General features: G+C 48.0%; 2 protein-coding genes across 7 annotated transcripts; one reads left to right on the top strand and one right to left on the bottom strand.

The window, feature by feature from the left end:
• Nucleotides 1-12,834: 12,834 nt before the first annotated feature.
• On the top strand, nucleotides 12,835-15,144 carry NFE2 (nuclear factor, erythroid 2; the record flags this gene model as incomplete). The annotated part of the gene is made up of 2 exons (XM_079714196.1): nucleotides 12,835-12,992; nucleotides 14,143-15,144. The coding sequence occupies exons 1-2, from the start codon at nucleotides 12,879-12,881 to the stop codon at nucleotides 15,142-15,144; spliced, it is 1,116 nt and encodes a 371-aa protein (XP_079570322.1). The 5' UTR covers nucleotides 12,835-12,878.
• A 2,809-nt stretch (nucleotides 15,145-17,953) lies between these two features.
• Nucleotides 17,954-24,368, bottom strand: HNRNPA1 (heterogeneous nuclear ribonucleoprotein A1). 6 transcript variants are annotated; one of them, XR_013811156.1, is made up of 12 exons: nucleotides 24,321-24,368; nucleotides 23,641-23,757; nucleotides 23,226-23,372; nucleotides 22,869-23,079; nucleotides 22,679-22,771; nucleotides 22,500-22,592; nucleotides 22,171-22,245; nucleotides 21,814-21,963; nucleotides 21,116-21,271; nucleotides 20,779-20,844; nucleotides 18,310-18,380; nucleotides 17,954-18,092 (listed from the first exon to the last, which is right to left on the bottom strand). XR_013811156.1 is itself a non-coding variant. In XM_079715517.1 (11 exons), exons 1-10 carry the CDS (start codon nucleotides 24,333-24,335, stop codon nucleotides 20,789-20,791), a joined length of 1,113 nt encoding a protein of 370 aa, XP_079571643.1. In that variant the 5' UTR covers nucleotides 24,336-24,368; the 3' UTR covers nucleotides 17,954-18,092; nucleotides 20,779-20,788. The 6 variants fall into 6 exon arrangements, 3 of the variants coding, with proteins under 3 accessions (XP_079571643.1, XP_079571644.1, XP_079571642.1); XR_013811158.1 differs by lacking the exon at nucleotides 24,321-24,368 and adding an exon at nucleotides 23,854-23,984; XR_013811157.1 differs by lacking the exon at nucleotides 21,814-21,963.
• Nucleotides 24,369-24,741: the final 373 nt, after the last annotated feature.

The following is a 24,741-nucleotide window of genomic DNA, read 5'->3' as shown; positions in this document are numbered from 1 at the left end:
GTTTTGTTTTGTTTTGTTTTGCTTTCCAGGAAAGTTCAGTGGAGACGGAGGGGGCAAGGATATTTACAGTGTCTACAAGTTTATAGTTCTGGATATGAAGGGGAGTGGATGGATTATTTTTAAAATAAAATTTAAAATAGTACAAATGGTTTAGAGGTCCTTGAGGCAGGAAGGTATTAGGTTGGGAGGAGGGGTGTTAGGGTATGAGAAGGAAAGGCAGATGGTAAACAGAGAATGGGTTTTTTTGGCCATGCCTCACAGCCTGCAGGATCTTAGTTCAAACCCAGACCCTGGCAGTGAAAGTGCCGAGTCCTAAACACTGGACCACAAGGGAATACGTACTTTCAGTTTCAGAGGATTTTATCTGGATTGAATTGCTCCAGCTCACTCTTCTTTTCCAACCCTTGGTTTTCCCTTCTTCCTTCTTTCCATCTCTCCCCCCACCAGAGAGAGAGAAGCAATGAAGTCTGCTTTTCATTTCCTGTCTGGACTACTGAGAGGCTGGCTCTCCACCAATCCTCAGACGGATCTCTCTTTTTCTCTCTCTCCATTCTGGAAAAGGGAAGCTGATATTTGGGGGATGATGCGGCCCAGGAGCCCTTGACCTCCCTCCCCTTGGGTGTCTCATTCTCTGGCAAATGATCTCTTTGGGGAAAACAAGGCCAGAGATAGCAGCAACCAGGCTAGGAACGTGGTTTCAGCTGCAACCAGAAAGAGCACAGACAAGAACCAGGGAGAGTGGGAGGACCTGGTGTGGAGACAGCCTTCAGGGGAAGAACTTTCAACACCAGAGAATTTGGGAAGTGACCCAGGGACACTGAGCAAATTAGACAACCCTCATCCTGGCTCTCCATCACCATACATGAGACTTGGGGAATCAAAGGGACCCGGGCTCACACAGTGAAGACAATCCCAGGATGCTCCCTTCTTGTTGGTTTGGCCCAGATGGTCACTCCAAGAGACTGGAAGCACCTCAGGAAAGCCCTCTGAGTCTTCCCAGGGGAGGCCAGACCAACCTGCCCCAGTGTCCTTGGAAGGAGAGGACTATCTGAGAACTTTGATAGGTAACTAGACTCCTGGCAGGGAGTGGGCCCTGAGCCTGGTCACCATGACATACCCTACTGTCCCAGGAAAGTGTGGGAAACTTGCCCTCCAACCAAACCTCCTTTTTTTTTTTTTTTTTTTTTTTTTTTGGTGGTACGCGGGCCTCTCACTGTTGTGGCCTCTCCCGTTGCGGAGCACAGGCTCCGGACGCGCAGGCTCAGCGGCCATGGCTCACGGGCCCAGCCGCTCTGCGGCATGTGGGATCTTCCCGGACCGGGGCACGAACCCGTGTCCCCTGCATTGGCAGGTGGACTCTCAACCACCGCGCCACCAGGGAAGCCCCACCCAAACCTCCTTTTATACTCCCTGGACTTCCAGACTCTGTAACTGATCAAACCTTTATAGACTTTTCCCCCACAGCTATGTATTTACACATATTGTTTCTTCTTCCCAGAATTCTGTCCCCCATTTTTCTCCCTAGAAAATTCAGATTCTTCTTTTTTCAAGGCTAGTTGAAAGGTTACCTCCTCCCTGAGGCCTTCATTGAGAAAGTTAGTTGCTCCTTTTTTTCTGTTTCCCCGAATGTAACTTATCCATTCTCATATCACATCACATGTTTATACATGTGTCTGCCCAAAGGCAAGGCTCACTCTTTCTTTTTTCAATATTATTTATTTGAACCAATTTAGCACTTTATTCATTTTAGTTGGCGTGGCATTTATTTTACTTATTTATTTTCCCTATTATTGTTATTATTATTTGGCTGCGTCGGGTCTTAGTGGCGGCATACGGGATCTTTGTTGAGGCATGCGGGGTCTTTTCCTTACAGCAAGCGGTCCGCTCAGGTTTCTCCCTAGGTGTGGTGCGGGCTCCAAAGTGCACGGGCTCTGTATTTTGAACCGCGTGGGCCCTCTCGTTGAGGCGCGCAAGCTCTGTAGTTGTGGCACGTGGGCTTAGCTGCTCCCGCCCCGGCGTGTGGGATCTTAATTCCCCAACCAGGGATCGAACCCGTGTCCCTTGCATTGGAAGGCGGATTCTTAACCACTGGACCAGCAGGGAGTCCCAAAGCTCACTCTTTAGTCATCTCGGTATCCTCCAAATTTAGCAATCTGTTAAATACTCTATAAATATTTGTTGAGTGAGTGACAGTATATTGTACTCAGAACTAGACACCTTGAGGTATATATAAAAAAGACAAAACATAAAATGCAACCCCTCACAAGAAATTTACCTATTAGTTAACAATAAGTTAATTTAATATATTTAATATTTATTTGATAATAATAGATGTACCATATACGTGCCATTTAATAGTGCTTACTATATCCCAGACACTGAATCGCTAAATTAAACATACATACCCAGTTGTTAACTTCTCACAATAACATGTAAGGTAAGTATTGTTATTATCCCTAAATTACAGATGGGTAAAATTAGGCTCAGAGAGATTAAAGAATTTGCTTGAGATCTCAAAGTGACTGTCAGAGCCAAGATTTGAATGCAGGCATTTCTGATTCTAAAACTTGTGTTCTTCTCCATTAAACTATGATGCTCGTGATAAGTTTTGTATAATACTGTTTTGTCATCACTATTACAAGATGATGTAACAAAACACAAAATCATATGGTTCAATTGGAAAAGAAAAAATTTTTTTTATAAATTTATTTATATATTTTATTTTATTTATTTGGCTGCATTGGGTCTTCATTGCTGCGTGCAGGCCTTCTCTAGTTGCAGCGAGCGGGGGCCACTCTCCGTTATGGTGTGCAGGCTTCTCATTGAGGTGTCTTCTCTTGTTGCGGAGCATGGGCTCTAGGCGCGAGGGCTTCAGTAGTTGTGTGGCACGTGGGCTCAGTAGTTGTGGTTCATGGGCTCTAGAGCACAGGCTCAGTAGTTGTGGTGCACGGGCTTAGTTGCTCTGGGGCATGTGGGATCTTCCCGGACCAGCGCTCAAACCCATGTCCCCTGCATTGGCAGGCAGATTCTTAACCACTGTGCCACCAGGGAAGTCCCAGAAAAGAAAATATTTAAATGAGGTTATTAATTCTCTGGTACATATAATAACTGCAAAAGGAGTTAGACAAGAGAAATATGTGTAAGTGTTGAGGTAGCCAGAGAAAATGTTGTGGAGACAGAACTTGAACTGAGCTGTGTCTTGGAGAGTAGATCAGAGGAAGGGATCCAACATTAATGTCCTTTGTGTATAAGCACTTTATGTACATTGTCTCATCTGATCCCTAACAAGAAGCTCTGTTCTCCCCAGTTACCAAGGGGAAACCGAGGCTCAAGGAAGCTATATAATTTGCCCAATTCCACACTGCTAAGTGTGAGCTGAGACTCAAACCCAGATCTCTTTTCCACTCTGTACTGCCCCTGGTTGGTAAAAAGGGCCAAGGAGAGCATTCTGGTGCAAGGGAGCAGGAAGAGCAAAGACAGGAGGCTGGAATGAGCAGGATGCCTGTTTAAAGGAGGAAATAAATAGTCAGGCATCAAGCCTTCCATCCTCTAAGGAGCAGAGGGTGGGACTTCCTAGGCAGCTCCACCCACTGCAGAGGATTGCAACAGGGTGGGGTGAGGGTGGGGGTTTTGGGGTTCCTGGAAGGTGACTGAAGCCCATAAGGCTGGCACTATGCCCATGGTGTGGCTACAACTGGCCCCGCCCAATAGTGCTGGGGTGGGAGAGCCATGGCCCCAGAGCTAGTTCCTGGAAGTGTACCACCCCTTCCCCCCAAACACTGCTGCATCCTGGTCCTGGTTCTCTCCCAGAACCAGGCTGCCTACTGGCTTCAGTTCTGGCTCAGGTATCTCTCCACCAGAGTCTGGCTTCCAGATAGACTGTTCTCAGTTCCCAAGCCCCTGAGGCACTCTGGCCTCCAGGTTTCTAAGCTTCTGTCTCCTAATAATAACAGACTCACTTTCTTATTGATCTCTTTTTAGCTTCCCCAAAGCTCCTTTTATCTTCTCTAAAACTCCATTATCTCCATTTTCCCCGGTGAGGAAGGAAAGCTCAGAAAGGTTGAGTTGCCCAAAGCCACGTAACCCGTGAATGCAGGGACTCAAGTCCAGGTTTTCAGGTTTTAAGGTTCAAGATCTGATCCTCCCTCGTTCTATTCTACACCATGCAACCTACTCCTCTCTCTAGATTTAGAATTAAGCTCCAGGGGTTATTTCTTCTGGACTATTCTGGACTCATTTATCAGCCTTCATCTGTTTTGGATTCAGTGCAGGGCTCTGCTAGCAGGGCATAACTCACAGTTGCCCAGGTCTGGGAACCTCAGTCCTACCCAACTCTCTGGACCCTTTTGGCCTGAGAGTGGGGCTCAGTGTCCTCAACTCCTGAGTCAATCCTCTAAGAATTCTTATCTGTGGAAAGGAACCTCTTCAAAGACTTTTTTATCCTATCCTCACCCAAACCAGAACACAAGGAAAAACCAGTGGATGGCTTAGGAGATCTGTCTCCACCATCTGGGCCTCAGTTTATATCTCCCTTTTCTTACTTTAGTAAGAGGGGCCTCACTATTCCCTGGTCCCAGACCCCCTCCAACACCTCCCCCAGCCATCCGGGGTAACCGCCGGGCTCTGCAGCCTAGGATAACGCTCAGCCCTCCCTTGCACCCTGTGGCTGCCTCCCTTTCCGTCTGTTGAGAGAGGAAGCCAGGGGGTGGCGGGTGCAACCCTGCAGGGCACTGATAAAAGGGCCAGCCCTGCCCCCGCCCCCTGGGGCCACTGCGGTCAGCCCAGCAGGCAAGCAGGCCAGGCAGCCAGCTCCCTCTGGGACCTGTGGCCCTCCCCAGGTTCCACCTCTACCCACCCCGCCCTACTCGGGAAGCTGGTTGCATAACCCAGCGGGGTGTTTAGCAACACTGCTTGTGGCTTGCCCTGATGCTGCTGGTGGTGTGTGCACACGCGCTGGGGTGAGGGTGGGGTGGATTGATGGGGGGGTGACGACAAGTCAGCCTTTTGGGGGTGCGTGAGCAGCATAGATGGAGAATGGTATAACAGTAAAGATATGTGGTCATGTTTTTCTCCATATTGTGTCTCTGCCACCTTTGCTGAAGCAGGAGAATCTTAGGTATCCCATCTTAGGGATAGGAAAATCTTAGGTATCCTGGCTTGCCCAGCCGCAGACACTATCCAACCCATTCAGGCTCCTAATCCCCTGTTCATCTTACATCAAGCGAAAGAGATTTAAGATAGAAGGAGGTTGACTCTGGATCTCAGGGGTCTGAGAGGAGGGAGCTAAAGGAATCATCCGCACCCCTGAGGGCTATAAAGAGCGTTCTGGAGGCAGGACAGAGCCTGGGAACTGCAGTAACAGCCTCTTCCTATGGGAGGGGAGTGGAGTGAGGTGGGAGACACACCCTGGCCCGTCGCCTAAATGAGGGCTGTCTGTTCACTTAGCTCAGCCTGCACGACCATGCCTGTCCCCGCAAACAAGTAAACTGCTTCAAACACATCTATGGGGCTTCCCTTCAGGTGGCGCAGTGGTTGAGAGTCTGCCTGCCGATGTGGGGGACACGGGTTCGGGCCCTGGTCTGGGAGGACCCCACATGCTGCGGAGCAAGTAGGCCCGTGAGCCACAATTACTGAGCCTGTGCTCCGCAACAAGAGAGGCCGCGATAGTGAGAGGCCCCGCGCACCGCGATGAAGAGTGGCCCCCACTTGCCACAACTGGAGAAAGCCCTCGCACAGAAACGAAGACCCAACACAGCTATAAATAAATAAATAAATAAATATTAAAAAAAAAAAAAATCAACAATGTATCCTTTAAAAAAAAAACAAAACACATCTATGACCCGCGCATGGGATGAAATACAACCTCCCTAGTTTAACTTTCAAGACTTTACTATCTAGCCCCAGTCAAATTTCCCAGGCTTACCTTTTACTACTTCCTACCTCACACCCCATCCTAGGAAACCCCAAAATACTCCTCTGTGTTTGATGCCTCTATGTCTTCACACTTTTGTTTGGAATACCCTTCTCCCCTTCTTTTCCTGGTGAACCCTGAGTCATTCTCCACAGCCCAGCTCAATTGTCATCTCCTCGTGAAGCCGGCTCTGAATTTCACCAGCAGCAGTTCAGCTCCATAGCACTTTATATAGACCTTTACTACTGGAATTCCCTGCCTAGACTGTTAATGAGGACACAGACTATGTCTTATTCATCTTTGTGTTCCTGGAGTAGGAAACATGGTAGATACACAATAAATATTTGTTGAATGAATGAATGAATGAGTAGACACTCAGTAAATATCCATTCATTCATTGAACAACTTGTGTTATCCATAGTTGTATCTGCAATGCCACAAATAGCGTCCTCAACTGGTAGCTTTCATTCAGTAAATGTTTGTTGACTAGCTGTAACCCGATATCATTACTGAATCAGTCACAAGTGTGACTGTCTCCACCCCTCATCCCCTCTGAGGGGCCCAAATAAGTATATAAATGAGAAAGCTATCTGAATGCTCATGTATGTGACCCAGATTCATACCCAGGTCATCAAGAGATTCTGAACCCACTTGTAACATGCAATGAAGCCAGGGGTCACCTCCTGCCCTACACAGATCATACCTGTAGAATTATGATCTCCTGGGATGGGGATGGAATTCAAAACACTGAACCATGGGTTTGGCATGGGTATTGATCAAACCCACACACACAGGCTGCAAGGAGGCTGCAAAGAGGCGGGTATCACATTGCCTCTTGAGTTGCTTGGTTGGGTTATTGGGTTGTGGGGGTGGTGCTGAGAGAGAACTGGGGCAGCCGACATAGTGGTGGAATGGTGGGGACACTTGGAAGACTCCCAGAAGCTATTCTCCACCAACGGGGACAGAATATTTTCATTATTTTAATAGTGCACACAACCCTATATGAGAATGCTGGCTGAATGCCTGCTCTGCCTTAGGGTGGCACCTGCCTGCCTCCCCAGTCTTTAACTGTTTCCAATTTAACTTGAACATCATAAGAAGAAAAAATAGAAAAAAAAGTGTAAGCTGCAGCTATAAGGAGTGAAGCTAGACACAGGAAGGACTTTTCTTAGATCTGAAAACCACTAAAAGCTAGGAGGAAGCAAGGCTTTTCTCCTAGTCTCTGCAGAGAGATCTGTTTGGCCTGGGACTTGGGTTGTGAGTTTGAGGCAAATGGATGAATGAGTGACTTCTGGGGTGTACTTACTGGCCTGCCCCAGAGCTGCTGTGGGTGCTGGGGGATGGACCTGATATCCTACACACGTGTCCTGGTCTGTCCAGTGTATGTGGCTGCCATGTGGCTGGGGTGCCTTGCCTGGAAGAAAGGACAGAGGGCATCTAGGGTCCCCTTTAAGGGAGGTGAATAATGTCCCTGCCGGGAGCCTCCCCCACCCCCAACTCCCCTCACACACTGACAACAAACCTGTCCAAGAAAGAGGCCTTTGTCCTAGGACATCTGAGGCTGCAGGGGGAGGGGAGAAGGCTACAGGTGAAAGGACACATCAAAGCAGCCGGCCCCTCCTCCCCACAAAAGCTCCCCTACCCCTTGCCCAGAACCCAGGCTTTCCTGAAATAAAAGCAGTGCCCTGAATGCCCACCTTCCTAACAGCTGGGATGCTAGACATCTGGTCCTTTTCTTCAGCTGCCCTCCACCTTGCCAGGACTCAGTTTCCCTGTCCCTAAGAGAGTCAAGGGGGCAAAGGGAAGGAGGTTACAACTTGTATAAAGTCTAGAGGTCACTCTGCCACGGATCATCAGGTTGGAATCCATCAGATGCAAGGGAGAAACGCAAAGCTGGCTGGACTCCTGGGCTCAAAAGGAGGGCTGGGAGAGGCTTGGAGCCATGTGTGCCCCCGCTGGCTGGGAGCAAGGTGGGGGTGGGGTGTGGGCAGAAACCACACCGGGCTCAAGTTTCCTCTCTTGGCCAGAAGGGGCAGGAGGAGAGGAGGGCCACGGGGAAAGGGGAGGGTTGGAGGAAGGACGGAGAACTCAGGCTGAGGGCTTCAGAGAGAAGGCTGGTGTGCCGGCCCCTGAGGTCCCCTCACTCGGGCCCGAGCCTACACACTGGGCGCTCAGCGATGGCCTGGGGGCAGGGCACGGCCCTCCCCGGTTCTCAGAGGTAGCAGGGATCCTCACCCAGAAGGTGTCAGCCCAGGCCCAGCCTCCCCAGAGACAGCACCCGGAGCCACATCTCTCTCCTCACCCTGCTTGGACCCTGCCACAGGTGCCTGAGGGGCAGGGTGGGAGGAGGATTCCAGGGGGATCCAGGGGCAAGCTGGGGAGGTGAAGGAGGCAGCGGGAGAAAATAAGCAACTTGCCGTGCATTCCTAGGGGATCTCAGACCTTTCCAGGCTGCCCCTGGTTTAGGAATTTGACATCTTTGGGAATTTCTCTGGGAGAAGACCTAGATGGCTTTTTGAGCCCTCTGGGATTCTTGGGGTGAAAGGCTATGGATGGGGACCAGACAGTGGTCCCCTGAGGCACGCCTGAGGGGCTGGGGAGTGACACTGAGTAACCCTTCAGCAGGCTGGCTGCCCTGGGGCAGCCAATAGACTCTCAGGTATATGGTACCATCCTTTTCCCTACTCCATTCTATCCCGCTGCCCTGTCCAGCCATCTGGGAGGTTTGGGGAAAGCTGAGAAATCCGAGACAGTGGATGCGTGGATTGCTGGGAAGTGTCGCTGCAGCAGGATGGGCTGCTAGGGGTAGGGGGTGCTGAGTTCTTACCTCCCTTTGCCCGTTCTCTTCTCTGGGCCTAGGGCAGTAGGGATCAGCTGGAACTGGAAGGGAGAGGAAGGCATCCCACCCCAGCATAGTTTCTTTTGACTGGAAATCTTGGCAGCTTGGGAGGTAGAGGGCTGGGAAACAGTGGAAGAGAAGAGGTCAGGTATCACATCTGCTGGGGCTGAGATTCTCTAGTCACTGGCCCCCGAAGGACTGGAGTTGGGGGTCTAGTGACCAAGTGACAGGATGGCAGAAACTTGTCCCTGTCTCCCTTGTTCCGTGAACCTGTTTGAGTCATGTATGCCGCCAGGAGACTGAATCTTACTGTGATCAAAACTCCCCCCGCTACCCCGCTCAGTCTCCCTCCCCACCTCTCTCCCCTTTTCCCTCCATGCTATTTCTTTCTCTCACTTCTGTGTGCCTCTCCCTCCTTGGGGATTCTTCCGAATATTTCTAAATAGGCTGCTCATCTGCCACACCACACCCCAAGTTTTATTGATTCTTCCCCATCCTCTCCCTGCCTCTATTGACACCTGGAGAGGAGGGGTTGTCTAATAAGCCTCAGTACACGGTCCCAGACAAACAACAACAACAGTGTCCCAGAGGCAAGCCCTTTCTCTGTCTCGCCCCCTTGTCAAGGTGTTAGAGCCCTGGGCTGCAGATGAGGCCAAATATCTTCCTTTCCCCAGCATCCCTCCCCAAATGGTCCTCATTCTGTATACTGAAACATAAAGCTCCATGTCATTCTGTGTGTACTCAGGATTGTGATAAGATCTTTCTGGGTAATCCCATCAGGATGAGAGTAAAGAGGGTGGGTTATAGTCCCTGGAAATGATGTCCATCCTACCTGATGTGCAATGCTGGGGAGCAAGATGCCTGTGTGACCTCAAAATGTGGGCTAAAATGGAAAGTGGGAACCGTCTGTTGTAAAAGAAAAGGGACACAGGGAGGCATGTTCCACTTTCCCAGTATCTCTTCAGCTTCTGTACCCTCTGTGATGTTCTATCTGATCCAGTTCCGACTATACCCTCCTTCCTGAGCTATACCTCTGGCTGCCTGCCCCCTGGCCCGTCTTCAGGAAGGTAGACTCCTAAGACCTGTTGAAGGTAGACTTCTTGACCTTGCTTGTTGTATAGACCACCACCCATCTCTGAGTGTCTAGGGAAAAACAGACTGTGCCTTTTTGGCCTGGTGCAAACTTGCCACTGCACCAGAGAGCTGGTTGGATTTGATCCTTAGGTTCTCCTTAACTGCTTCTTTCCTAACCTCCCGCCTCCCCCAGCAGCCCTCTGGATTCTCATTTCCCTGTCCCAGGGTGAGGGGAAGATTAAATTTCTGGTCTTTATGAGGAGGGGCTGATATCTAGTCTCAGAGACTAGGGCAGCCTAGAACCCAGCCTTGCCTGGGTCAAGGGTGTGAAGCTAGGAGAAGTCTGGAGATTACTTGCCAGGCGCTCTTCTGGCTTTGCATTCTTTTAAGTCCATATGGTTGGACCAGTTTCATAGTTTTCAAAGTAGAGTGGGCCTCTGGCATCAAAAACACCAGGCCACTTGTTAAAATGCTGATTGCTGGGTACCTGCGACTATGAATTCAATTCGATAGGTCCAGGGTGGCTTTCAGAATTCTGTATTTTCACAAGCACCCCAGGTGAATGCAGGCCACAATAAAGTTTGTGACTGCCTGAGCCAGATGCAATCTATTGTAAGGAGGTTCTCCAAGTCTGTCCCAATTTAATAAGAGAGTCTGAATAAGAAGCGATTTGCCCCAGATCATGCATCTGGAAGGCCAGAGAACCTGGTCTCCTGCCTCCTAGGGCAGGATCTTTGTACTGCACCTAAGAGTCAGATCCGGGAAACTATGAGGGGCAAAATGGGATGTGTGTGTGTATGTGTGTGTGTGTGTGTGTGTGTGTGTGTGTGTGTGAAGGACTGTGAGGCAAGAGTCATTGTCCCTGCCCCCTAAACCCCTTCTCCATTCACTTTGCCTTTGGGCAATTTCCGCCAGAACCTGGGTGGGGGAAGGTGGGGTTCCGGTGTTGAAATGGCATCCTGGCCAGACATAAACACCCCACCCTCTGCCCGCTTGCCAAGGGCCTGTGCCTATACCAACTCCCAGCTCTGGGGATGGCAATATAACAAGGGTTAGGGTTAGGGTTAGGGGGCAGGGGCTAGGGGAGATCCTCCTTCGAAAGGACAATTTAAAGTTCTCACCAATTTTGTGGTGAGTCAAAGAGTGGATCCCATATTAAATAGCTGTGATAGGCCAACCTTGTGGTGATCTAAGGTCATCCAGTCCTATGCTCTGTCCTTCTATAAGTCTCCCTCACCCACCCAGCCTGCCTGCCTTCACTTACATGGCAAAGGTAAGGTGTGGTGTCTGGCCCTAAGAGATCAGGAGGTCCTTGCCACATCTACTTGAAGTCTCATGCCAAAGGCAGGGAGAACAGATGAGGGTGAGATGGGTGTCAGGGAATAGGGAGGTGGGATGAGGAGAGAGGTTGACAGAGAGGAGAAGATGAAGGTGGGATGAGGGGTTGCTGAGAATGTTGAGCTATCCAAGCAGAGAGGGACCTCTAAGATCAACTTGTCTCATTCCCTGGTTTTACAAATGAGGAAACAGCGGCTCAGAGAAATGTGATGGCTTGCCCAACATCATGCTGCTGCTCTGTGGCAGAGCTGCAGCTAGAGCCCAGATCCAAAGAAAAGGGGATGGAGGGAAGTGTGTATTCAAGCCTCTAAAGAACTATTCCTTAGAAGAGAAAAGAGACTGAGATTCAGGACTTCCCTGGTGGCGCAGTGGTTAAGAATCCACCTGCCAATGCAGGGGACGTGGGTTCGAGCCCTGGTCAGGGAAGATCCCACATGCTGCGGAGCAACTAAGCCCGTGAGCCACAGCTACTGAAGCCTGTGCGCCTAGAGCCCATGCTCTGCAACAAGAGAAGCCACTGCAGTGAGAAGCCCGTGCACTGCCAATGAAGAGTAGCCCCCGCTCGGCACAACTAAAGAAAGCCCGTGCGCAGCAACGAAGACCCAGTGCAGCCAAAAATAAATTAAAAAAAAAAAAAAAGAGTCCGAGATTCCACAGAAAGAGTTGATTGATGTCGACTGCCAATAGAGTCTCGTCTTATGGAGACATGGGAGCAGGATTGGGAAGGCGCCTGGAAGGTGGGATAGGCTAGTAGAGTCGGCAACTCTAGGTACCAGACCTGACTCTGCTATTTATCAGCTTGAGTCTCAACTTCTGAATGGAACTTACAGGATCTTTGTGGAAATCAATCTCATAAATGAGTGCTTATAAACTACCAGCCCGGTTCTCGACAAATGCCAAATAAGTCTTTGCTGTGGTTATTCCATGACCTTAGGAGAGAAAAGACCCCTGGTTGTGTGGAGTGGGGTATAGCCAAGATGACCCTCTGGGACACAGGGCAGAGGTCCAGTGTCTCCAGAGACCATTCCTCCTCTGCTGCCTGCTGCTGATAAAACTCTTATCTGGCCCAGGCAGGGGAGCCTAGGGTCAGGATAGGAGGAGAGGGCAGGGCTGCTATCAGTCACCAGGCCTGGGCCATATCTTAGAGAAGGGGAGGGGCTGTCTGCTTGTCTCTTCCCACAACACACTCCTTGGGGATCCCCAAACACTCGCTCTCATCTTGGAAAGAAAAGACTGAGATCCTAAAAGTGAGGGCAGAGGAGGAGAGCAGGAGTGATCCCTGATGTTGCTGCAGGAAACAGGAAAAATAAAAAACACTGGATGATGTGACTTTTGCTCTGGCCAGTGATACAGTTTTGAGGAGTAAGAAGTAGGGGAAAGTGAAGGCATCTTGTCTGAAAAGAAGATAAAAACCTACTGTGCTCCCAAAGGAACTGCCTACAGCCATAGCAGGTGAGATAGAGACAACACGGCAGAAGAAGGCTTTCTAGCTTAAGGAGTTTGTCCGATGATGAGTACAGCATGAATGGGGGTGGGGTAGGGCGGGGAATGAGGCATCTCCTTCCCTCAGGTGAAGCTGGAGGGAGCCTCTCCATGGAGGAGGACAAAATTTCTGACCTGTGGCAGGAGAGGCCCTAACTCCTGTTTCTCCTTTGACACAGATTGCTGGGACCATTTGGGCTTTCGGGACCTTGGACCAGGCCCTGGCCCAGTAGGATGCCCCCGTGTCCCCCCCAGCAGAGCAGGAACAGGGTGACACAGTTGCCCACTCTGGAGCTGGGTGAGATGGAATTGACTTGGCAAGAGATCATGTCTATCACTGAGCTGCAGGTGAGTGGGGTTAGGGGGCAGGGCTGGGGGGAGGGAGGAGCAGAGAAACAGTGGGTCTGGCTGGGACTGAGGCAGGGGGCTGGAGCAAGCAGAGCCCAGGGTCTCAAGGTGGAAATGTTCCAGGCACTGTAAAAGGAAGGGCTGGAGTCAGAGGGTGATCTGGATGGAAGATCAGAGCATTGAGGGGGAGGGAGTGTGGATGAGCAGGAGATAGGAGTGGTGGGGAAGGAAGGATCTGATTGGGGGTGTAAGCTCTCTTGGCAGTCACTCTGCTTACATCTCTCTGCCCCACCTCCTGTACCGCCTTCCCTTCCTCACCTTCTTCTGTTCTGACCTCCTCCAATCCTGCCCATCTTCTTCCCTCATTTCCTCCCCCTGCCCTAAGCAGCAGGGTGGGGGGTGGGGGGGCCTTTCCCTCAGGTAGCAGAGCTGTAGTTCTGACCTTGGGAAGGGGGGTCAGACTATGCCGGGGTCCTCTCCTCCTGCTAGTTGGACAAAGGGGTGTCTGTTGGCCTAACAATGATGCCTTTGTCCCCAGCTGGGCTGGAGCAGGGTGGCTCCCCGATGTGGGTTGGGGGCCTTTTTCCAGCACGTTCTCTCCTCCTCTCTGCACCTGGGCAGGGACGGAGGGACTGAAGGGGAGAGGGCAGAGCTTGTGCCGGCTCCCCAAGGTAACTCTCAGCCCCAGACCTGGCTCTGTGCCCACCCCCTTTTCTTCCCTGCCACCATGCCTGGGCCCTACAGCAGCTCCCTCTGCTGGGCACCCAGGGCATGGCCAGGGTCTGAACTTGACCCTTTGACCCTAGATAGGGGCAGCAGGAAGAGGGTTCGGAGGGTCATCATGGAGACACTCCTTGTCTTCCTGAAGGAAATAAAGGGACATGAGCCCTTTCAATACAGTAAGAACTTCTCCTGAAGAGGCGGGGATTCCATAATTGTTGCGTGACTTCCCTTCTTGTTTAAGCCGCTTTCCTCGTGAACAAACTGTATCACAACTTTGCCAGAAGCTTTCAGTGATACTCAGCACCGTTCTCTTCCCTTGTGATTATCTCACTGGGTCTTTCAGCGGGACCCAGTTTGGTTCTGAGAGAGAGCTGCTTTCTTCTCTTCCTCAGCCTGTCTCCAAACCTTTTGGTGTCTTTTCTTGCAGGGCCTAAACGCTCCAAGTGAGCCATCCTTCGAGCCCCCGGCCCCATACCCTGGGCCCCCGCCGCCTCCAAGTTACTGCCCCTGCTCAGTCCACCCGGAGGCCGGCTTTCCCCTTTCTTCACCACCTTATGAGCTCCCAGCACCCACATCTCATGTCCCAGACCCCCCATACTCCTATGGCAACATGACCGTACCAGCCTCCAAGCCACTGACCCTCTCGGGCCTGCTCAGTGAGCCCCTCCCAGACCCCTTGGCCCTCCTGGACATTGGGTTGTCAGCGGGGCCATCCAAGCCCCAAGAAGACCCAGAATCCGACTCAGGATTATCCCTCAACTATAGTGACGCTGAATCTCTTGAGCTGGAGGGGACGGAGGCTGGTCGGCGTCGCAGCGAGTTCGTAGAGATGTACCCAGTGGAGTACCCCTACTCACTAATGCCCAACTCCTTGGCCCACCCCAACTATGCCTTGCCACCTGCCGAGAACCCCTTAGCCTTAGAGCCCTCCTCGGGCCCCGTGCGGGCCAAGCCCACTGCACGGGGGGAGGCGGGAAGTCGGGACGAGCGTCGGGCCCTGGCCATGAAGATCCCCTTCCCTACGGACAAGATCGTCAACTTGCCAGTAGATGACTTCAACGAGCTGTTGGCACGGTACCCGCTGACGGAGAGCCAGCTGGCACTAGTCCGGGACATCCGAAGGCGGGGCAAGAACAAGGTGGCCGCCCAGAACTGTCGCAAGAGAAAGCTGGAGACCATCGTGCAGCTGGAGCGGGAACTGGAGCGGCTGGGCAGTGAGCGGGAGCGGCTCCTCCGGGCCCGAGGCGAGGCCGACCGGACCCTGGAGGTCATGCGCCAACAGCTGACGGAGCTGTATCGTGACATTTTCCAGCACCTGCGGGATGAAGCAGGCAACAGCTACTCCCCTGAAGAGTATGCATTGCACCAGGCTGCTGATGGGGCCATCTTCCTGGTGCCCCGGGGGACCAAGATGGAGGCCACAGACTGAGCTGGCCGGAGGGGTGGGACTGGTGATGGAGGTTTCCTTCATTCTCTTCTGATAAAGGTACTCCCCAACCGTGAGGCCCAGAAGGAGCTGAGTTCTGTAGACCAGGAGGGACCACAATGGGAAACCTGGCATTTGGAAGGTCCAAGGTGTGTTCAGTGAGGCTTGCCTGGAGGCGAGGATGTGAGGGGAGGGCTGGAATCTCTCTTCCGTGATTCAGTTTCCCAGGTCTCCAATCTCTTGTTTGAGCTTTGGTATATAAAGCACTCTACAGAAATAGCTTTCCGCTGTGTCTTCCTTCTCGAGGGAGGGTGATGAAGGGGGTGCCCCTCAGAGCTCACTGCCTGTTGGTGGCAGGGAGGTAGTTCTGCTGAGCTTGCTTCTTTCCCCTACGGCTCTGTATGAGGACGGGACACATGACGACACTTGGGCCTGAGCAGTGTGATATCTACCACCTTCACTCCCCTTCTCAGAGCCAGGGGCCATGGATGATTTGAGGAACTGCACCTTCTCGGGTGGCCCCCTATTTATAGAGCTGGGATTGCTGCCAGAGCCAGCTAGACCCTCTGTGAGAGCTCCCTGAGTGCTAGGCCACTCCTTTTTCAAAGTTGGGGGCACTGGAAATCCTAGAACGCCCACAGGCCGTTTTCCCCTCCTCATGCCTGCTTCTATGGGACTCCCTCAGCCTGGGTCCTGGTATGCCAGAGCTCTCTCAGAAGACTGAGTGAGCTGCTCTTGATTGGAACGAATTTGATTGGACACCCAAGTTTCAGGGGATTTCACACCCAGGTCTGAGTACCAAGTCTGCTCCACAGTGGAGCACAGTATGCATTTCAGTGAAATCTTCCATCTCCCTGGTTACATTAAACAGATGTTACCCAATTCTTGTTTTGGTGCCTCCGCCCCCCCTTTCTAGATCCATGAAGATCTAGGGCCTCTTCTTTTTTCGCGGGCCTCTCACTGTTGTGGCCTTTCCCGTTGCGGAGCACAGGCTCTGGACGTGCAGGCTCAGTGGCCATGGCTCACGGGCCTAGCCGCTCCGCGGCATGTTGGATCTTCCCGGACCGGGGCACGAACCCGTGTCCCCTGCATCGGCAGGCGGACTCTCAACCACTGCGCCACCAGGGAAGCCCTAGGGCCTTTTATTAGTATATTTTTTCTTAGAACACGACTGTTTCAGAATTCTTAGCCACATGGATCAAAGTCCAATCAATCAAAGCTCCTCCAAACACCTTCATCTCCTTGCTTGGAATTGGGGTGGTTCCCACTCTTCCCAACCACTAATTATATAAATTACCTCTGGCGTATTTTGCTTCTTTACACTTCTATTCAATTTTACTAGCTCCATTTCAATAGAGAAACCTCACTTCCAAGTTCTGATATTCATTACAGTTGTGAGACAAAAAAGCACAGGCATAAGTGATCAAAGTGGAATCTTCATGCCTACAGATTCAGAAAAAAAGTCGTCTCTAGGGAATGAAAGCTTCCTATTTCTAATAGATCTGAAGACAGTCCAACCTGTCAACTTTCCAAAAACCTGAACATGTGGGATCAAGTAGTAATGAGATTAGTTGTGAAGTAGTGAGATTAGTTTAGTTGTTCCATTTGATTAGTTTGCTTAAGGGATTTCAGAATGAAGTTTTTCATTCTAACCAAACTCACAAAGATGGTTAATTCAGAGGCAAATTTAAACATTCATTCATTCATTCAACCAATATTTACTAGGCACCCAATAAGCTTAGGTATCGTTCTAGGCATTGGAGATAGTGAACAGGAGACACTTCTCACGGAGTACACTGTAGCAGGGAAGACCCTCAGATACACATTTATAACAGTACCTAAGGCCAAAGACGGAAGGGTGGTCACAAGAATTTGAACAAGGTAATTATCTTCCTACAGGTTATTTCCTCATTTAAAAAATAGGGAATTTACTTTTTAGCAAACTAGTAGCCTCAGTTGTTCTATCCCTCCAAACCATTGTTGTATGGATCAGAGAAGCCTCATTCAGTAAATGGAGATTCTTACTTGTAATTCTGGTAGTAAAATAACTGACCTATGGTTTCACACACTTCATTCTCTTTCATCAAGGATGGAAATTGAGGCTAGATAATGACCTTTCCTGAGGATGGAAGAAAAAATATAAGCACTTCCTAGAGTTCAACTATTGCTTTAAAATATTTTTAGGTTCATTACCTTTGAGAACATAAAGAACTTCCTTTACCTTCTTACCCTTGGTTCAGTATTTTTGAAGCCTGAAATAGCTGACCAATTAAATATTTATTCACCAAAGATGAGATCCACTATGCCCCTCAGGAACTGAACAAATGAGACTCAAATTCAACAGCATCTGCCGGCCTTTACTACACCTTCATTTTCCCTTGCCAGGAGAGCTACAAAAAAGACCCGCTCAAGTGGAGCAGTAGCGAACAGCTCACTCCTAACCGGGTCAAGATTTACTCCTGCAGCGAAAAAAAACCAGTTCCTCTGATTTCACTAAACCATGGATGCTGATGGGACAAACTTTAATAAAAAATAGTAACACATAGTATTACAATCACATAAAACCAACCCAGTACTTCCTCCATCTGAATTAACACGCGGCTATCCTTAAAACATTTATAACGCAGTTTTCTTTCAACAGCTTAGTGACTACAGGGAAAAACACTGGTAAGGAATAAGGGTAAAATTCTTCTGGTTTACCATTAACTCCTTGTATTTCCCATTCTCAAACTTGATCTAGTAAAGAATATGCACTATCTCAAGTTATTTACCATAAACATCATGAAGAAGACACAGAAAACAAGAATCAAAACCAAGTTAAATGCATTTTATTTTTAAAAAGCCCATTCACAAAATTGAATGATGAAAGCTGCACAGCAGCTAATGACTACTGCATGGCAGTGAAAATGAAGTGCACAGTGGCTCAGATAAAGGTCCTCATAAGGATGGTCCTGCAAAAAAGAAAAAAGTATATACGTAAGCAGGTGAGATTCCACAATTACATCCATTCTCTTTACTGAGAATCCAATTGCTTTAATAGCTTTTTGCTGGCTACAGCCTGTCAGATCAGATAATAGAACAAATTATGAGATCTTACTTTAAGTTCTGAGGCACAGCTTGGCATTTTACTTTAGGAATACTAAGCACTGTTACTTTATAAAAACCTACCTTTTAGCCATGAGCTTGAACTGGAATTTTGTTTTTTAAGAGTTGCTAAGCCTGTAGTAGCACACTCCTCCCTAGAAAAGTAAACAGCCTTTAGAACTAGCTTTTCTCAGAGACAAGTTCCATCTCAGGCTAAACCCTCCCACCCCCCCGACTAATGGTCCACCCACCCTCCCACCAGCATTCTGGGGAAGATTCTAATACATTACTTTGAGCCATTGTTTTAAGTTAATAGGTCAAAAGAAGATAGGAAATATAGAAATTAAAGGGTGAAAATGTATCACTGCAGAAGGAATTAAAGTGCTCGCTTCCTTCAGTTGGGAGCCACCAAGAGCAGGGTGTCAACTTAAAGCAATTCATTTCCAGAAAAACCAAGTTCAGCTTGACTAGTTTTGGCTCAATATATTAAAGAAAATATAAGAGAAAGCTGGATTTTAGAGAGCTATATGGATGTAAGTAAAATCTGTTCTTACCTACCAGCATAGCAATAAAACCTTTTCTCCTGGTTCTGACTGCTAGTCCTAAGAGTCAGGTGTGCCTTACTCTTGTCTGCCTCCTTCCTTGCGATGGTCACTGAAACTTCACTCCCTCCTAGCTTTCATGGAGCGTGCCGTGGCCTGCCCCTGGCTTATCTGTACTCCACATACCACAAGTGTCTACTCTCAGCTGTAGAGTGTCTGACCTCGGAGCCATTCGCGCTATACTTGCTAGCAGTTCCTAGTAGCTGAACATCTCTCCTGGATCTTTAAAGGCATTGTCACGAATCCTGAGGTATCTGCAAACTCCCTCAATAGTTAAGGTTCCACCTGCCATTGCAAACTCAGCCAGTATCAAGCCCATGGAACTATTACCCACGCTTTCCCACCCACCTCCACCTCCCACCCAACCCCACCCAACCCCCTCCCCAAACTTCCAAGTAACACACCCATGGGATGGAATACACAGTCCTATTGATAAACAAATCTCTATTCTACTAAGTACAATGGCACTGAAATTGAGGGTACCAAAGGGAGGGCTCAAAGGACGCTATGTACAAATAACAATGATTGGATATTAAGTAAACTGTTATAAAGGTTTAGAAATCATTTTCTATACAATCAGCATTTTAGAATGTTTGTGTCATCTTGTGCCGTATTTAAAGGAAAACTGCAGTTAGCATGAATTAAAGTAGATAATATGGCTCCTCACCATAACAAATTTTTATCTCCAGATAATTATTACTAGTGTTGTCAATCCATAAACCTATATAAAGACCCACCCAACCAGAACAAAAACTGCAGTTTTCCTTTAATGTAAACCTGTTTTTGTGTTAAGAGTAAATTCCTTACTGGTACTGGTCAGTTTAAAAAGGTCTCCCCAAAACTTCTAATTTGTGGATTTATGGGGTGGCATTAGCCAGCATCTGGTTTCTATTCTCTGGCAGAGTTTTGAACTTGAATTGTGATAGAAGCATTTAACATTATCAGGGGTAGCGGGTAGGGAAGGTCCAAAGCTCTGCCAGTCCCAAATCCATACAGTTGTCATTCCATTCAAGAGGGTATTAAATTGTTTATTTATTACACATGATAATGGATGATACACAAGCTTCATTCCCATCTATATCTGGTACCATAATCCAATTTAGATATATTGCATAGGATATGCCAACAATCATATATTAATAATCAAAAAACTCCATCACTTGGCTTGGGTGACCCTTTTCACGGTGAACTCCAGGTCACAACGCAGGAACTGTCAGTTCAACTACACCAAGGTTTCGGAAGACAGTAGCTTCTCCACCAAAGCAGGTTGTAAATAAATTTTGAATGGAACCTGGCATCACCCTGAAGGAACTCTAACTTCACACTGTTGGGGTAGTTTACCAAAATGGCTTCAGAGTAGACTAACTTTACACAGCACATTTAAAAAAAAGACACATTTATTCAGCGTCATGATCAGACTATTACATTTAGCAATCAACAGCATGGGTGCAAAAAAAAAAAAAAAAATCTACATTAAAACCCTTTGTTGGAATGCTTTACACTTTCCACAGAACAGAAACTAAAATAACCTGTTATACAATTAGTCACAAATACAGTCCTCGAGTTTTGCCCATACACATGAGTATTGTCTAAAACATGTCTTCTTTGTAGCAGCTAGGCCCTGCCACCACTGTGCTTGGCTGAGTTCACAAATCTGTTGTAACCTGTAGCTTCCCTGTCACTTCTCTGGCTCTCCTCTCCTGCTAAGCTTTGTTTCCTGTTGAACAATATGGAATAAAGTTGTTAATCTAAACATATTAAGACTCAAGGCTACAATCCAATAGCAAGTTGTTTCCCACAAATTTTGCTGATCTGAATATTAACTTTATATCCACAATTTTACTGTAATTATAATGTTAACTATGTTTCACTGCTCAGCTACATTAGGGTTACTGTGTTCATTATCAATTACAAGAAAATTAAGTGAAAACCAAAAAAGGTGTTCACTTACCTGGCAGTAATCAAAACCTTCTGCCACTGCCATAGCTACTGCTGCTGCTGGAACCACCATAGCCACCTAAGAACAAATTTGTTCCCTTAGGCTTTAGAAGTATGAATAATAACGGTAATGCTTTTATATTTGGGGCTTTCATATTTGTATTATGTAAATCAAATTCACAAGTTTGGGCTCACATGATTTTCCTAACTGAACTACAAGTTACCAGTCACTTAAAATTTCCTCAAGATTTTAAATTGTCAGCTTTTTTCCTGCACCTGCATTGCCTAAAGGTCTAATATTTTCCTCAACGGTACTAGTTTAGCCCTCCCACACCACATATACACCATACCTTGGTTTCGGGGTTTGGCAAAGTATTGGCCTCCACCACCATAGGGGCCAGAACTTCTGCCTCCAAAGTTTCCTCCTTTCATGGGTCCAAAATTGGAAGATTGATTGTTGTAACTGCCAAAATCATTGTAGCTTCCACCACCTCCAAAATTGCTTCCTAAGAATGGAAAAGAGGGCCTTTATCTGTTACTCGGGGAAAATGATAAATTCTGGTGTTCTAAGTAAAAAAGTTGCTTGATCTGCCTTGCTCCCAAAACTGGTGGCTCCAATGTTTATCTTTGTATTTTATCCTTTCTGGGCCAGGCATTCAGTTGAATAATCCAATAATCTAAAAAAATTTACCCAACTCACCACCGTATAGCAAACAATATATTCTCTTGCCTTGAAGACCTTTACCCATCCAGGGGCACAGCAAACACATGCTGGATACATCAACTAAGTGCCTAAGACCCCAAGAGTTAAGACACTAAATCCTGCTAGAATCTAATCTAATTCCAACTGAAGACACCCCTATCCACTTATCCATCTATCTATTTTGGGAGTGAGGCGGCCCCAGCTTAAAGCTAGGAGGAGGTAGCATTGCAAGCCCGTTAAAAAAGTACCATGCAGCGTAACACACAAGCATCAAGTCCCCATATGGATAAACTCTAAAAGGCTAATCTAGCTATTGCACCAGTACTTGGATCACTGGATACCTACCACTACCACCGCCAAAGCCGCCTCCGCCTCCTCCGTTGTTATAGCTGTCACTCCCGCCATAGCCACTGCCCTGGTTTCCATAACCCTGTCCACCACTTCCATAGCCTCTGCTTCCTCCAGAGTAACCAGGGCCGCCTCCTCCATAACCACCTACAAGAATACAATTCTTCTCAATAAGACAAAAGTATTCAACAGTCAAATTCTGTGCTAGCATGACAGCTAAAGGCCTGCTCACAACATGCTATTAGGTCAGAATTGAGCTTATCATGCACTAGAGTTTTAGTCTCTATTAGCCTATTCTAAAGGTTGCCAAAACTTATAATCTGTGGTTCCTCAAATAAAACAAACAAAACTTACCATCATTACCAAATCCATTATAGCCATCCCCACTGCCACCATATCCACCACCACCACGGCTGCCACCAAAGCCACCTGGAGAAAAGCAGAATTAAAACAAACAAACAAAAACCAGGTTTGAAGTATGTGGATCGCATACAAGTCACCCCCTTCTAAGTCTAAATTTTAGGAAGCATTAAATCAGTAAATTATTTCCGTATGCAAGACTAACAACCGGTTAGTGAGAAGCCAGAACTACATCTGGATTAAAATGTAACTTTGGATAAGACATCCGGGGATAATTATAATTTTACCATTAACTCTCATTAGTAAACTATAACCACACAAACCTCGACCACTGAAGTTTCCTCCACGACCAAAGTTGTCATTCCCACCAAAACCACCGCCACGACCACCACCAAAGTTTCCAGAACCACTTCGACCTGAAGAGACAAGTTTTAAGTGTTAGGCTATACAAATTGGAATTACTCAAAATTATGTTTAAGGTTTAATTAAGTAACAAACTGACCTCTTTGGCTGGATGAGGCACTAGCCATCTCTTGCTTAGATAGGGCTTTCCTTACTTCACAGTTGTGGCCATTCACAGTGTGGTATTTCTGAACTGAAAAAATATGAAGATAAAGAAAACACCAACTCAGCATTTAGAATACAGCATGGATTTCAGAACCCTTAGCAAATGCCAGCTACCTGATACTTACTGACAATCTTGTCTACAGAGTCATGGTCATCAAAGGTTACGAAAGCAAAGCCTCTCTTTTTGCCACTGCCTCGATCAGTCATGATTTCAATCACTTCAATTTTCCCATACTGTTCAAAATAATCTCTTAGATGATGTTCTTCAGTGTCTTCTTTAATGCCACCAACAAAAATCTTTTTCACAGTTAAGTGGGCACCAGGTCTTTGAGAATCCTAACACGAAAAAAATTAAGTTAACTTATATTAACAAAACCTATCCACAAGTTAAGAATTTTAAGTTTGCTACACCCCCAAATGTTAAGTCCCCCTAGTGGCACACTTCCAAATGACTAAGGGAAGGGGGGGGGAAGATCACTTACTTCTCTTGAGACAGCCCTCTTTGGTTCCACAACTCTTCCATCCACCTTGTGTGGCCTTGCATTCATGGCCGCATCCACCTCCTCCACAGTGGCATATGTGACAAACCCGAAGCCTCTGGAGCGTTTGGTGTTTGGATCCCTCATTACCTTTAATGTTTAATACGTGGTAAGCCCCCAGAAGCTATTGTCTTTTCTACCTTAAGGCAACAGGAGACTTTATACCAACCCTTTGTCTGAAGCCCTTCAATTTCCCACTAACCATCTAAAGTTAATCTATTAATTGGGAGTTTTTTAATCAGTTAAAGCCACACCTTACTTAAAATTATAATCCCATTAGCATTCAGACGGTAACTACAGCAAGCTAAGGCAAAGAAATCAACGAGTTCTATGGTCCTTTGTCTCTTTCAAGGCTTACCACACAATCTGTGAGCGTTCCCCACTGCTCAAAATGGCTCCTCAGACTCTCATCGGTTGTTTCAAAGCTCAAACCTCCGATGAAGAGCTTCCGCAGCTGTTCGGGCTCTTTGGGTGACTATGAGTAGGGGGAAACAAAAAGCAGTAAGTAGGGCTATAACGCAAAACACCTTCCAGTTACGAGAACCAAAACTAAAACTAGATAGCAACGTACGAAACATTTATTGTTCCTTCTGGTCGCAGCATGCCACGTGCTTCTCCGCACTGGGGGAGGCGGTATGTTGGGCGCTGGGTGGGCCGGGAGGCGCCGAGCGCATGCGTCCCTCACTCCCTTCGACGCACGCGCAACAAAAGGACTAGGAGGGAGGAGTACATCGCCAATATCGACTATAAATGCTCTTTAAGAAAGTCGCCCGCTGAGACAAGGTAAAAAAAAAAAGATTGAATGTGCTTAAGAGTTTTGCAAGGTGGACCGAGCCTGCGTGATAGCTAAGGGTTGCAGGACGGCAGCCTCATGGCGAAGAGGACAAAATGGCGACCTCAACTTAGGGAGGGGTAGGCCCTGGCAGCGACCGAAGAACTGCTGAACCGGCTGGGGCAAGCAGTCAAACCAGGCCGAACCCTACTGAACTAAGGAAGGCGCGAGAAAGAAAATTTAGCTGGAGAGAGCGTCCTACTCACCTCTGACTTAGACATGACGGCAGTGGAGGGGGGCGGGGGAGACGTTAACGATGCTTACTCGGCGGCGTCCACGAGCAGAAAGAAGTAATCTACCGAACGTATCTGCCAGCCTACCTTCAGCCTCGCTCTTTTATCCCGCCTCCTCGCTTTCAGCATTGGTAGACTCCGCCCCTGAGTAGCTCTGATTGGATATTTGAAATAGCTCCCCCTTACTATTGGTCTCTGGTACTGCAGTGCGGTGTAACGTCATCCGTTTGGGCGTTCTACGCAGTCTCCACCCCTCGGGGGGGGGGTGTCTATGGGGTCCCGAGTAATACTATTCGTAAGTAGTTTGATTGGCTAGTCAGCCAATCATTCATGTTTGAATACACTTAGGGTATTTAGATAACTTTTTAATTCTCTACGCTACGAATTTTATCTT

This window comes from Hyperoodon ampullatus (genome assembly GCF_949752795.1).
Source record: "Hyperoodon ampullatus genome assembly, chromosome: 11".
NCBI lineage: Eukaryota > Metazoa > Chordata > Mammalia > Artiodactyla > Ziphiidae > Hyperoodon > Hyperoodon ampullatus.
The sequence above is the reverse complement of the archived record's forward strand: the minus strand, read 5'-3'. Positions and strand labels throughout refer to the sequence as shown.

What these genes read in the sequence shown, in the direction of transcription:
- HNRNPA1 (XM_079715517.1), bottom strand. An exon ending in CTCTGTAGACAAGATTGTCA is followed by an intron (nt 22,772 to 22,868) that starts GTAAGTATCAGG and finishes ATATTTTTTCAG; the next exon opens with TTCAGAAATACCACACTGTG. An exon ending in AGGAAACTTCAGTGGTCGAG is followed by an intron (nt 22,246 to 22,499) that starts GTTTGTGTGGTT and finishes GCTTTTCTCCAG; the next exon opens with GTGGCTTTGGTGGCAGCCGT.